General features: G+C 36.1%; 1 protein-coding gene across 5 annotated transcripts in view; it reads left to right on the forward strand.

Annotated features, from left to right (window-relative positions):
- Positions 1–15,239, forward strand: part of DST (dystonin) — a 315,541-nt gene that overhangs the window by 259,869 nt on the left and 40,433 nt on the right. For all 5 annotated transcript variants that reach the window (XM_050893474.1, XM_050893475.1, XM_050893476.1 and 2 more), the window contains 9 exons: positions 611–829; positions 3,927–4,130; positions 6,988–7,219; positions 7,570–7,796; positions 8,500–8,622; positions 9,378–9,479; positions 11,504–11,605; positions 12,762–12,935; positions 13,738–13,893. In XM_050893474.1, coding sequence (XP_050749431.1) covers positions 611–829; positions 3,927–4,130; positions 6,988–7,219; positions 7,570–7,796; positions 8,500–8,622; positions 9,378–9,479; positions 11,504–11,605; positions 12,762–12,935; positions 13,738–13,893 — 1,539 coding nt within the window. The remainder of the gene's footprint in view (positions 1–610; positions 830–3,926; positions 4,131–6,987; positions 7,220–7,569; positions 7,797–8,499; positions 8,623–9,377; positions 9,480–11,503; positions 11,606–12,761; positions 12,936–13,737; positions 13,894–15,239) is intronic.

The following is a 15,239-nucleotide window of genomic DNA, read 5'->3' on the forward strand; positions in this document are numbered from 1 at the left end:
TTTCTTTTATTATCGCATGCCCAAATACAGTACATTTGTAATGTTTAAACCTTGTAGTTCTATCTTATTACTAATGGTAACACAACCTCATTAATTAATGTATGCTTACCTGGAAAATAATGTTTTGTGGTTTCTGTTGCAAGTTTGTAAGCTACAAGCACAACAGTATACCCTATTCTCTTGCCAGATTTAAAAAACAACAAACAGATTTTTGTGTATTGTTCATGATGCTTTGATTCAGAAATGCTGTGGAAAACTTGGTTTCTGCCAAATGTCACTGAAGACAAGCGTCTTCAGTAAGCAAGTGGGGCTAAAATCTGCAGTCAAATCATTTGCAGCTTGACTGGAAGCCCTATGAATAAAGTGTTATTTGTAAATATCAATATCATTAAATATGTTATAATTACTTTGAAAGTACTCTGCCAAATTCCGATATCCCGCAATATTGATTCTGTCCGCCTTAAACATTGATACTGTAGAAACATTATCAAAACTAAAATTTGGTTCACTGTGGTTTGGTGCTATAATTATCCAAGATTGTTTAGGTAATGAAGGTAATAGACATGTGGAAAAACATACATTGCTATTTTTTGTTAATGTTATTTTGCAGAAAAAAATGGAAAGCCTCTTACAGAAATATGATGCAGTCTGTCAAATGAACTCTGAAAGAAACCTCCAGCTGGAGCGGGCTCAGTCCCTGGTTAACCAGTTCTGGGAGACTTACGAAGAGCTTTGGCCATGGTTAACTGAAACAGAAATGATCATCTCTCAGCTTCCTGCACCAGCCCTTGAATATGAAACTTTAAAGCAACAACAGGAAGAGCACAGGGTAAGCATTTTGCCAGTTTTGAAAAACAAAGTGTCAAAAGCCAAGTAGTATTCTGCTTAGAACTGTGGAGTGCTCTGCTAAATGCTGAAAACCCAGACAGTTATACGTCTGTTGAAAAAAGAATTATTTAAAATAATAATACAAAATAAATATATTTTCAGTCATGCCCCTAGGGTTTCCCAAACTGTGCATGCAAACAAGGTTCTCTGGGGAAGGCAGCAAACAATGTATAAGCATAAAAGAGGGCTAAAGGGGGAAAAATTTCCGTTGTAGTGAGAGAACTGAGCACACAAAAGTTAATAGTTAAGAAGTATATTTAAAAGTACACATTAATGTCAGTATTGGAACAAACCAAACCCATAAACAGAAAGAACAGACATGGGATGTTGTAGCAAAAAACAAAAGAAGGTAAAACATGATTATCTAAAGAACTGGAGTACCTGCTGTCAGCATGCTGAAAGTGAAATGCTGCCTTTGTGTACAGTCTGTATACAAATATGCACATATGTTGATCTTATGTACATGTAAAACATTTGGCCTTTGTTTTGTTGGTATCATTGGAACTAAACTTAGCTGAGCCAGGAAGATGGACAATTAGAGGGCCAAGAATTGATTGCTTGTGTTCCAGCCAATCCCATAATCATTTTTCATGTCAAGTATGTTTGTTATGTAATAACTAAAAGAAATAATTGTTTACCATAACATCACAAAATAGAGGCAACAGTGTTGTAGGCTGGCCACCATATGGGCTTTCTTACATGGAGGAATAATCAGCTGGGATAAAAATCATTATGTTTCATATATGGCTACTAGTATCACATGGAATCAGATGTATCTCACAGAGGTGAAAAACCTCCATGTTTTGGCACATGCAAAGCCTGTATGGCTACTGGAGATACCTGTCTCTCCCTACTGAGCATAGAGTAACTAGGGTTTTTTATTTTAGCTGCCTCAATTAAGTGACTCAAGTTAGATAGGATGAATCCTGGCTTCAAAGTCTTGTTTACTCTGAGACCAGTTAATGAAGATGTGCCACTCTTACGTACTGGTAAACACTGGGTTCACTCATTTGTCTTCCTATTATGTCCACAATGAACAAACATGCTCTATTAAGACTAGCTATATAACATGAGCTTTACAAACTATCCTGATTAGTCACTGTGAACCAAATCATGCTTGCTTTCCTTACAGGATTGTTCCCCATCTACTTCAATCATTCTGCTTGCATGAGAGGCCCTTCAGATGAGCTTCTGTTTTTGCATTTTCCCTGGGCTATGCTATTAGCTGAGATTTGTTTGTTAAGTAGAAGATTAATGTCAGGCAATTTTAACACATAATCTGATCTGAAATATTTGTTTACTGGAATTGTTTACCTAATAGTAGATCGTGAAGATGACCAAATAATTTATTGTTCTATTAAAAAAAAAAAAGAAAAAAAGAGAAGGAGGTTCTGAATATGAATTGAAAACGATTTTCTATATTCACTTAACATTTCTGTTCTGATGTATTTACTGATGACTATCTTTGTTCCAAGTCATGGAATTCATAGAGTTGATTCTGTGTGAGTAACATGCAGTCAATTTGGTTTGAACTGAGCTGTAGGCAGAGTACTAGCATAAGGTTTGGACCCAGAAATGTGCACTCTTGTGGCCTTGTGTCAAATCGTCTATGTGTGCACAAAAATAAAACACACAATTATTTTCTAAAAACTTTCAAATTGTTCTTAGTTTCACCTTTTCCTCTTCTCTGCTAATCAACATTATTCTTCTTGTTGCAAGGTATAAAAATAGAGTTACATTCTCAATAAGTAGCTAGAGTCAGGGAGTTTTGTATTTTCATTGCTGTTTTGTCATCAGGGGACTGTGGAGAGTCATGGTCTCTGTCTTTTCAATCTTCTCTACCTCTCCTCTTCTGGGGAGGAGCAAGTAAGCAAGCCAGTATCAAGATTTCTTTTTAAGGGAAGGACCTTAGTGGAAGAGAAGAGGATTTATTTACACTGAGACTGATATAGGCCCTTTTCTGTGTCTTCATTAATTTAAACAAACTCTGAGCTGGGAGGAACAGAGCATGTGTCTCTCATGTTCCTGCACAGGGGCTATAGGGTAGGCACGCATGTTCACAGCACCGAGAGGGACAGTGCCTCACAAGACAGTTGGATTTTTCTGAAAAGGGAGGGATGAGCTGAGAAAATAAATAAAACCAGAGGGAAGGATCAGGCTACTCCCATTAAAAAAACTCTCCCTCTTGTCAGATCTATGGGTGCAAGTAAACAAAACCAAAATCCTTAGGCAAGTTGGAAGACACCTTGTGACCTTTCACTTCCACAAGCCTCTGCACAGTCTTCTGCACAGTTTTGACTTACTTCGGGAGTGGATGATGAGAGGGAGTAGACAGCTGAGATCAAGTGTAATTTACTTATTAATTACTTGTTAAACTTTGTGTCAGTTAAGTAATAGCACTGTTGTGAAGACAGAGGGGTTTTGTGGCCAGAGGGGAGACTGCTAAAATAGGTTGGTAGGTCTCTACTGATCAGTCTTCCTTGTCCTTTTCACTGATTTCTTTGACCCTTCCTTGTGCTAGTTTCCTCTTCTTAAATCAAGGATAATTTGAATTAATATTCTTGCAATGCCAGTAGCTCTTTCTGTGATGTTCTTCAATGAAAGGCTTTGCGGCAAGTGACAAATATCAACATGAAAGGTATATATGTGGTAATGTTACGCACATGTCTAGAATATTGTTGCCATTTCTGTCATTATAGGTACTAAATATGATGGGGAATGTCTGTTGCCAGCATTGTATGCATAGTTAGCATCTTATATTTTACCTGTAATCATATGTCCTACAATACAAGAATGTTGCATGGACCTTTCCAGTGTGTCTCTAATTGTGATGTTTCATGCCTGGATAGCTCTGTGTTGGAGTGGGAACAATCACTGGCAGAGCAGTCATTAACTTTATTTGATATTATTTGTGCTTTACATTAGGACGAAGGGTATTTGTTTGGAATTTCTTGCCAGCTGGATGTGTTAGAAGTGTGGACAGCTCTAATGTGGTGGTGCAAGCACAAGAAACTGATAAGTTGTTTCATTTGTTATAGCAACTGCGTGAGCTGATTGCTGAGCACAAGCCTCATATAGATAAGATGAACAAAACCGGGCCTCAGTTACTGGAGCTGAGCCCAGGAGAAGGTTTTTCTATCCAAGAGAAATATGTGGCAGCTGACACCCTTTACAGTAAAATTAAGGAAGATGTCAAAAAGCGAGCACTGGCACTGGATGAAGCCATTTCTCAGTGTACCCAGGTATCAATTTAAGTTTAAAGTATAATTGGATTCATTCAAATGGAAAGGTACACAGACGTTGTCATCTTACATGTATATATCAAGACTAAACTGCTGTTTTATCTGGATTTTTCAACCTAATGGCCTGTGAATGTTCATATCACTGCTTATGGCATTAATTTTTCTATTTCTTGAGGGATTATAATTTTATATATTAGTCAGTATTATGACTGCTGCAATTGAAAAATGTTATTGCATCTTAATTTTGAAGTAAAAAAAAGGAACATTTGGTCTAAAAATGTGGGATTTTATTTTCACTTTATTCCATTTTCTCTTGCTGGTCTGTTACTAGCTGACCCTTCATTTGTATATGGATGTCACTGTTGATCAGTTAACTTGAGTATAGTTATATCTAGAACTTGGCAGCTTTAGTTACAGTCTGGTACCAGTGGAACTAGAGGGTAGTTTAGCAGTGATAATAGCATTTGCTCTTTGTTGCAGACCCACAAGAACTTACTGTAACATGTGCTTGAACTGTTACGTAAAAGTATTGCGAGCGAAGTTAGACCTCACAAAATGTCATTATAAGCATAAAATTCAGATCAAGTCTGCCAAAGCTGTGTATCTCAGATTCATCAGCCTATGCAATGAACCTTGATAGAGTATTGTTCGGTATCACATTTTAGAGACTCTTAAAATATTGGGTTAATTGTCATTAAACCCAGACTGAAATTCTTTTACTAAACCCCAAATTCAGAAAACAACTCAGTAAAACTGTGTACATGAACCCATACGAAAACCTGAATAAAAATATTGTTCTATACTGCTGTTTTTATAGGAAATTCCCCTTTTTCTCTCTTCACTGGAAATTAAGTGCTATATTCTGTTCAGGTCTAAAATACTAAATAAAGAAATACACCTTGAAGTTCTCATCAAGTCTACATTCTAAATGATTTTTGTCATAGGTCATAGTACTTGTCATATTCCTAGCCCCTGCAGACTGAGTTTAAGAACCTGAGGCAAAAAAGTGACATCAGGTATCATCCTGCTTTTGAACTGGTTATAGACATTATATTATGCTTTCAGTCATTCTAAACACCTTCCTTATTCACACCTGAGAAAGATGCCTGATTATTTAGATTCAGTGTTTTTCTTTATCATAAATGCTCGGTCCTCCCCTTATTTGGAGCTGCACTTTTGAAAATCAAGATGTTTACTTAATATTCTGGTTCCTGCTTTGTATGTGATAGACATCAACATGTTGTATTGGCTAAGTACAGAAAGCAAGAATAAAAATGCATTCTTTGGTAACAGCTAGAATATAATCAGATACTGAGAAAATAATTATTTATGCAGTACTTTAAGGTTCATTTTATATACGTAAATATATATGCAGATGGCAAAGCAAAACATTGTAATGCCCAGAATGTAGTTTTTATATAATGTTCTTTTTTTATTAAGGCACGTAAATATATATTATCAGAGCTCTGTACTATGATGTTTATGTCAATGTTTGTCTAGACAGTCCTGGAAGAATAATTATTTCACTCCTCAGGTTTTAAATTATATTAAATTGCATTATGTATCAAAGGCAGGACATAACCTATGGAGCCAGAATGAGAAGTTGTAATGAATTGCGTTTTCTTCCTTTTAAGTTCTAAAACACCTTGTCTCATTCATTGAAGTACGAGTACAAGGAGGCCCACTGAATGCACTAACAACTTAAAAATGTAACGTATGTGTCCTAAAATTAGACCTGAATATTGCCAATTTAATTTCAGTTTTTATCACTTTTGTAAGGTTTTGTTGCCACAATCAGTTTTTCAGAAGTCTTGAATGTGGGAACACTACTTATCTTTCATAACACATTTTGCTGGCTTGTATGATATTCACACTTCTAACAGAAACACTGAGTCCGTAACATTAGTCACAGAGTCTGATCTGAAGCGGGTTGTATGGTGGGAAAAAGTAATTACATTTGTATTGCCTATATTCTTTTGAATAGAAGGATGTAGCTATTTGTTCACATAAGGTAATCTTGTTTTGCTGTGCTCTTTCTAGCACCTTTCCCAAGCGTAGTCAAGAGTGGTTTTTGTAGATCCTGGAGGGTCATTAAATGCACCCACAATTAATTAATTTATGTAATTTGGAAGGGGCATGGTGGTGAGATATTTTTAGGAATCTCTCCAAAGGCATATAGTAAAGGTTAACTTTGGACCTGTACCAAAGGATGAACCATGTTAACATAGCTGTAATTGAGTTCCTGGGCACCTGCCTGGGCTCAGTCAAACGTGGGTGAACGTAATACACGCTGTTGTGTGCTTTTAGTTGCAGAAAGTAACGTACCTTTACTGTACTAACAAGCACCACCTGGACACTAACAAATGCCTTTTTGAATGACCTTACATATCAAATCTTAATCAGTGGTTATATGCCAGTATGTTGGTCCTGATATGAAAATGTATGTATTTAACATTAAGGTAAATATCTTTCTAAAATGATGAAATCAGAAAGCCATGGCTCTCCAAAATAAGGTACAAACTACTGTATGAATTACACAGGACTAAATGCAAGTAGATTCTGCCATATGTATAGTATCTTCAGATGGAGTGTCTCAGAACTGAACCCAGACTTCACAGTAAAATTCTTAAATCTGAGAGGAAGTACCATTTTGCAAGGTCATTTTTGTAATTTAGATATTAAAAGAGGGGAAGAACCACAAGGGGGGTATTGCAATTTGCACATATATATGTGGGATAGAGATGTTAAATATGTTAATTTTAAAGTACCTTTTTCCAAGAGAATTTCAGATGCCATTTTTCTGTTGTTTTTTTCTAATTTCTCTGCCACTTCTTTCTGTCCTTTACCACCCTGCCAGTTTCATGACAAGATAGATCCAACTCTTGAGAGTCTGAAACGCATAGTTGAACGTCTGAGGCAGCCACCTTCGATCTCAGCAGAGGTTGAGAAGATTAAAGAGCAAATCAGTGAAAATAAGAATGTGTCAGTGGACCTGGAAAAACTTCAGCCAGTGTATGAGACGCTTAAACAGAGAGGGGAGGAAATGATTGCTCGCTCAGAAGGAGCTGATAAGGATATATCTGCTAAAGGTAGTAGACTGAGGAAAGTTTCATGTAGTGGAAATGCAGCAAGCTGCAGCGTATAAAACCTTCATTTCTGATGACCACTAATCTGGGGATTGTGTTCTCCTGGAGAAGCTGCTAAAGATTAATAAAAGCAAAGCATTTGTTTAAAATAATTCATCGTGGATATGACCTTTGTTTTATTTTTAAAGGTCATGGTGGTTGTTTCCACTTAACATTATAAGGGGTCCCGTAAAGAAACAATTCTAGAGTCTAAATTTTAAAATGTACGCATGTGTTTCTGCTGTAGAACTGTAGAGAGATTTATGGCCAAGAACTGTTTGCCAAGGTAGTAATCTAGTTCCTTTGTTGTTTAGCTGTTCAAGATAAACTAGACCAAATGGTCCTCATTTGGGAAGACATCCAGACCTTGACTGAGGAAAGGGAGGCCAAATTGTTGGATGTAATGGAACTAGCTGAAAAGTTTTGGTGTGATCATATGGCCCTTGTAGCTACTATTAAAGATACTCAGGACTTCATTCGAGAACTGGAGGGACCTGGAGTTGACCCATCTGTAGTCAAGCAACAGCAAGAAGCGGCTGAGGTCAGTAGAACGTATTTTGTTGACCTGAAACATTTTATTTACAGTATGCAGAGAAAAGACAGAATTACAATGAAATACCACAGGAGAATATTGGGGTTTTTTAGAGACCAGGAGGGATAATTGTACAGAAATTTACTATAATGATATCTCGAGAGTTTATGGTAAACAATATGTATCAGTGCTTAATTGCAATGAGCATGCAACATGTGCCTGTCATTATATTTATATATGTTTATAAACATATATATAATAAGCATGTCACTGAGACTCTTAAGTTATACATACTTTAGATTCCCTGAGTAATAAGTAACGTCTAAATGAAAGGTGTGCAGATGTATTATGCTCTATGCATTATGCTCTAAGCCTGTAATTATTTATGCTGATAGTTAAAGATTTGAAGGTTGAATGATAACCTCTGAAAAAGAAAACACTGATTAAAGAAATCTAATTTAAAACTTCCTGTTTATTTTTTCCATCTCATGCAAACTGTCATCATAAGCCATTGTTATAATTTAGACTAATGTCAGTTGATTTCACTCTGACACTGCAAAGGGATGCTTATATTTTAAGCATCTAATTGTAAGTCCAAGTGACTTTAAAGAAAACAGAGTTGGAATCCTGCCGTGTTCTATCTTGAAAGCAAGCTGTACATAGATTATTAAATTTAGTATTAGCAGTGTTGGATTTTTTTTTCTCTTTATAGGCTGCTAAAGAAGAAATTGATGGACTACAAGAAGAACTAGAAACAGTTGTGAGCCTTGGCTCTGAACTTAGAGCTGCTTGTGGAGAGCCTGACAAACCTATTGTCAACAAAAGTATAGATGAGGTACGGGAAATGCAGATTCTTAAATCTGTTATGTTAGATGCTTGTTCAGCTGAAATTGGTATACCCCACTGCCCCCAACAGATGTTGAAAATAAAAATTTTGTGGCAGAAGACATTCCTGAAGCCTTTATGTTAAAGTAAGGTTTGCTTTTCAGGTAAATGAATCTTGACTCAGATTAGAATGTACAGACAATTTTATTTTATTGATTTATGGGTTAAAATTTTTGTAACAGAAAGTTTTGTTAGTTGGGTTTTTTTTTTTTGTAAAAATACTCACTGATTAATACAATAGATGGCTACTTTTTGCAAAAGTAATGCTAGAATAAATTTCAGATATATCTGGTTTATGCCAAGTGAGACATCTTAACTGAGGCAATCCTGTTTGGATGACTACAGAATACTTTTAATTTCTCTAACGTTCAGCAATGTACGTTTCTTTTAAGCTAGTTTTTTTATAATGATGCAACTCCAAATGATTTAATAATAGTATTTCCCATATTAACTATAATCCCTGTGTTAATAAAAATATTCAATAATCGATATTGAAGTTTACAGCTTTTGTAATCCAGGACCCTAGTGTATTCTGAAGGAAACTAATTGTGCAGTGATAGGGAGAACAAGAGTGTTAATATGGAATGAATATGAACTATTCATGCTTGGTTTATTGGTGTTACTGATCAGTGAATAATTAGTGAATGCATACTATACAGCAGTAAAATTCTCTTGTCCATTGGAGTAAATTGCACTTACTTGCAGCTGAATTCTGCCTGGGATGCCTTAAACAAAACATGGAAAGAACGGGTGGATAAGCTTGTTGAAGCTATGCAGGCAGCTGTTCAGTACCAGGATGGACTGCAGGTAAGATGGCATGATATAGCTAACCCAATCTTGAGTCAATAGGATTTAACGTGCTTGTAGTAAAAAATGTCATGTGATTGGGTAGGTGACAAGTAATGTATCACTCTGATTATAGTGACTATTTTCTTCAGTAGGCAGGTATTTTTTTCTCGGGGTTGGTTGGTTTGTGGTTTTTTTGCATTAAAGAATAAATCTCTTGGGCTGTTTTCTTCGTGTGGTCGTTCATATATTGCACTGTGTTTAGGTTTGAAATTAATGTCCCTTTGTTTATTGATAATAGGAGAGGTTTTTTGATACCACACAAATACACAGTAATCTCACATTTTCTTGTAATAGTCAGTACTTCATATGATAGGCGAGTTGAAGTTGTGACACACTTACATGATCTGAAAGGAACAGAATACAGGTCCATATACTCACTTGCTGCTATTTTCTTTGAGCGGAGGACAGTGAAAGAACTTCAATTTTATTCCACTTTTTTAATAAGTCAAATATTTAAGTTTGAATATTTTAAGCAAAAAATATTATTAACAGAATGTTGCTGGACCATTATACTGATTCTTAGTATAATTTATCTAATCACAATACTTTAGAAGATGATTCACTTTTTAAATCTATCAGTAAATTTTGCAGCAGTTTTTTTCAAGATATCTTTTCTTTTTATGTGCTGTATTTTTTTTTTTATGTTCTTTGCACATTTTGACTGAGTGGCATGCCTCCTCTTTTGTCAGTGAATGGCTAGAAGTTTGAAACATTTGAAAAGATTCCGAACATGATCAGATTTTGCAAAACTATTTTTTTATTCAGTGGAATTTTGTCTTTCTTGGTTCATTAAATCTTTAAAATTAGAGTTTCACATGACACTGAGGGCAGTTGCTTATGTGTTCAGTGCAGATCAAGCAGCAGAACACTCCTTGATAATAACGCAACATGCTTGTTTTCCAGTGCACCCTTACTATGTATTTTTCTCCAAGTTCTCTTATGTTCATACTGCGCAGAGGTTGACTTGTAGGGTTACGTTAGGAACGTTGCTGTTGGTTTAAGTGCTTTGTATTTCCTGTGGCTGTACATTGTACATCCTACAAGCTTGGTACTTTGTCTATCGAAATGAGCATAGGAAGGCATTTAAATATAGTTCTTTCACAATGTGAAAAGTATTGTGGGCAGATAGTTCGCTGCAGCTGCCTCATCCTGTTGAGCTTGTTGGGGGTAGCTCTCCTTTTCTCAAGGAGCTGTGTAGCAGTGGGCGGCTCTGACAAGCCATCCTAAGCCTTTCTCCATAGTGAATCACAGATAACGGGCAGGAGGAAAAGGGCCTAGCAGAGGTGTGTTCTCCCCTGTACAATTACCCAGATTGATACAGCTGTTCTTAATTTGTAAGTGGAGTATTCTTGAGGTGGTTCTGCATTGTATCAGGAGCAAAAGAAGTACCCACAAAGCCTCAGAACCGGGGAGACTTCATTTGTTTTTTAAAGTTATAACTGTATTATCCTATGGAGATTCAGTCAAGCTCAGTTACGGCCCTTCACTATCTAATATGTACTGATTGGGTCGTGTTCCATGTTCCTTACACAGATAACATTATCATTCAAAAGAAGTTTGTTTGTAATCATCATTTAAAGTGTGTTATCATTCAGCTACTGCCTTCCATCTTTGCTCCAAAGGACTGCAGAACAGAGTTCGTCTTGTTTTTACCTTTCAGGATATTCATAAAAATTGCTGATTTTCCTTGAGAGTACAGTGCTGCTTGGCATGAATAGTATTGGCAGAATATTACTGCTAATAGAAGTTCAGTCTTGCAGCATGTACATTCTCATAACCATTCCATGGAATACTTTAGTTAATATTTGATCCCTTGTATTACAAAGAAAGCTAGGATTCGCTGAAGAAAGCTATTTTCTTTCAAAGAGCACAGCAATATTGTTCTCTGGAGTAAAAAAAATTCTGATATTTTTACTTAATACCACTTTCAAATATGACACTATTTCTCTGCTCATGCTTCAATTTCGTACTGTGATTTTCAGGCAATATTTGACTGGGTTGACATTGCTGGCAGCAAGTTAGCATCTATGTCCCCAGTTGGAACAGATCTGGAGACAGTGAAGCAGCAAACCGAGGAACTTAAGGTATGAACTAGCAATTTATTTCATTTATATTTTCATCTGTCTGCATTTTTCTGTGTTGTTTAGTATTTTTGAAGAGTCAAAAGCAATTTTCAGTTTCGAGTAAAAAAAAAATCTGTATGAAAATTTCAAATAATATTTCATTGCAAACTTTTCATTTTAAAATGTGTTTCGTTTTAAAATCTATTCCAAATTCTGGTGAGACTACATTTTATTTTGTGAATATGTTCTGATAGCCCAGAAATACTTGTAATAGCATTCCTTCTCTTTCAAAGGCTATAAGGTTATTAGGTACAGGGTTCTTTTGCTATGACCTTTACGTTTTCTGGTTTCTGCCATGAACAGCTTCCTTGAGGCTCTGAGAGAATGCCTTCAAAGCTTCATTTCTGCCATTATAGGCTTTATCTAAATGCTCACACAGATCATGACATTGCCAATACATCAGTAAGCTGAAAACCAAGATTTCAGGCTAACTTAAGAAACTTGTCTGTATGGATCTGTGACTGAGTGTACTCCTGGTGTTGGTAGGCTGTTATGCTATATATAAAGAACAGGGATGTATAATGATCAGGGAATGTCCTTGGTTTTGTTGCTCATTTGCACATTTTTTTTTTGGCTGTGGGCAGGTTGTTTGTCTATTTTATGATGTAACTTCAAATGAACCATAATCTTACATAGTTCAGAAGAACACACATATGCAAGTTGTATTCAGACTGCTGCCCAAGTTGAATGTACAAGAGGGTATTCTACTAAAGAAAATCTTGCTTTTCAGCTCTTTTGAAGAATAATTCTGTTTGAAGCTTAAGGTATTATATTATCACAACCACAAGAGCTGGAAGTTACTCAAGATATGTTCTGCCTTATTTACAGACCAGGGAGGTCACTGGAGAATACTTTCCTATAGGGCGTCTTTGTCATCCTCTGGTCACAGTTAGCAATATCTGCTAGAATAGTAAGACATTGTTGCATATTTTCAGTTAGCTGGGACTGTCTGGATTATCAGAGTCTTAGAAGCATTTTGACCCTGGAAAACAAACTCCCAAATTTATTAAAGTTGACAGTGATGCATTAGTATTGTAAATATTGCTGTACTATGCTATAGTCAAGATCATCATTACTTGTGATATGTTTATTCGTATTCTTTTTCTATTTACCATAGCAATTTAAGACAGAAGCTTATCAGCAGCAGATAGAAATGGAAAGACTGAACCATCAGGCAGAACTGTTGCTGAAGAAGGTAACAGAGGAGAGTGACAAGCACACTGTTCAAGACCCTCTCTCAGAGCTCAAGCTAATGTGGGACAGCCTAGAAGAAAAAATTATAAGTAGACAGGTAAATAAACTTGAAGGTGGGGGCTTTATTCATGACTTAGATTTTTGAGAAAAGCTTTTTATTATGTATAATGTTGGTATCAGTTTACACATTTATTCCTTTTAGTTTGGAAATTACACAACTATATATAATAGAATTTGAATTTTACAGTTTACTGAGTTGTTTTTATGGTTTTTAAACCCTTAGCAGTCTTTTTTGCCACTTCCTCTGTCAGCAGTGCCATGTCGAGTCGTCATTATTTCAGTTTGGTTATTTGATGACATCTTAAGTAGCAGCTGAAAACATGTTTATATGTGCAAAACTAATATTAGCTGCTGGGTTGTTTTTAAAAACCAAACAATATTAACTGTTTCAGTGCTCTTTCCTTAAATTATCAAAGTGAAAGAGAGATTTAAAGATTAGTTCTTTGAAGTGTATTTTTTTCTAAATTGAATCATTTCACAACAAAGAAGAGGTTTTAAAAAGATCATGCACCAAATTGCATTTATATTGAAGTTATATTTTAAGTGATGAAAAACTACTGTAATATCTCTGATGAGAGAACCTTCGAACTTAACTCTGCTCTAGTTACATCGGATCTTCAAAGGTCAGGAATTTCAGCCTGGAATGTAAGGCTTTACAAGGGAATTGCTAACTCAGCTCTAACTATAAAGTAGTTGCTTGTGTTGGACAACTGTTTCTCCCTGGTTTTTATGCTATCGTATGCATGGATTCCGCTGTGGATTATGGTAACTAATGGTAATATAAGCCAATTCAATAGCATTGTGAAACCATTTTATTGTTAATTTTATTTTTACTGTAGCACAAGCTGGAAGGTGCGTTGTTAGCCTTGGGGCAGTTCCAGCATGCCCTGGATGAGTTACTGACGTGGCTGACACATACAGAAGACTTGCTGAATGAACAGAAACCTGTGGGTGGAGACCCCAAGGCTATTGAAATTGAACTTGCCAAACATCATGTATGTAATGATAATGAATATTAACTGAAATGTTCTTTTGATATTTATCTTAGTGATGAGTCTTGTAGTAAAACTTCGCACTTGATAAATAATTCTCTATAGAGATTTTAAAGATGCAGATTATAGCTGAAATGCAGGCTTGGAGTAACTAATATCTTTCCTCTTACTCCTCCATATTCCTTTCTTCTTTGCATATGCCATAGGTTTTAGCCAAAAAGAGCAGCTCACCCTAGTCTCCACCTTTATTCACCTTCATTTGACCTAGGGAACTCAAAAGTTACTGAACCTGCTACTCACCCTGAAGCAATAAACTCCTTGATTAGTTCTGTTTAGGCCAGGTCTCACAAAATGCGCATGACCGTTACACATCTTTCATTCTTGTTTCTTCCTTCTCAGAAAATAGTGATTTGTTGTTCTGAAGTCTGCAAAATTGTATCTCAGTTGTGTCCAGCTAACATGGAGAATGCTTCCCTGAAAATCTCAGCAAACTTCAGGGGTATCCATGCCCCCATCTTTTTCTCTCTGTTACATATAATGTAGGGTTAATTTTTTATTTTTTGTTTTAGTATTTTTACTGATTATTGTGACTTTGGAGCCCATGGAAGAACGCTTCCATTGTGCCTTTATTTTGAAGAGTATCTCTCAGGAGCAAGAGATCTTCTATACCTCTTTGTGTGACTCGGTGCTGTTGATGATGGTGTATTCTTTGTAGGCCTGAAGATTTCAAACTAACCTCATAAATCCTCTCCTTTCCTTTAAATCTGCCATTTAATTTTTGGCCTGCATATGATGTGAAAAGTACTCAGGGTCTGTTTTGGATTTAGAGAGAATTGATTGAAATTGACAATACGCAGATAATTAAGGCATTTTCATTGTTTGTGTTAATGCAGCTATGCAGCTTCTGAAGCCTTTTGTGTGGTCAGCTGGAACTTGAGCAGAGTAAAATATCTACATGCCCTGTGTGACTACTGTTAGAAACATACCCTTTAAAAAAAAAAAAAAAATTACAAATACAGCTTCCACTCCGTGGCCCTTTTATATTCTTATCAATCGGAAGTGTTTTACTACTGAAGAAGCATCCAGACATCTTTAATGACTTCATCTACCTTCAGTGCTGAAGGAGTTCAGCAAACACATGAACGAATCTACTTCCTTTTCATAAAACAGAGTTTATAGGTTAGAAAGTTCACACAGTAGTGCATCCTGTGGTAGCCTGGAAAAACATCCATCTCTTGAATAACTTTGGAAAGAATAGACCTTGTTCTTAGTGAGCTTCAGCAGGAAGGAAGGGATAAGATGCATCTGCTTCTGTGAATGTCCCTTTTTTTCACTCTGTTAGGAAAATA

Source organism: Gymnogyps californianus, chromosome 3 (assembly GCF_018139145.2).
Source record: "Gymnogyps californianus isolate 813 chromosome 3, ASM1813914v2, whole genome shotgun sequence".
NCBI classification, from domain to species: Eukaryota; Metazoa; Chordata; class Aves; order Accipitriformes; family Cathartidae; genus Gymnogyps; species Gymnogyps californianus.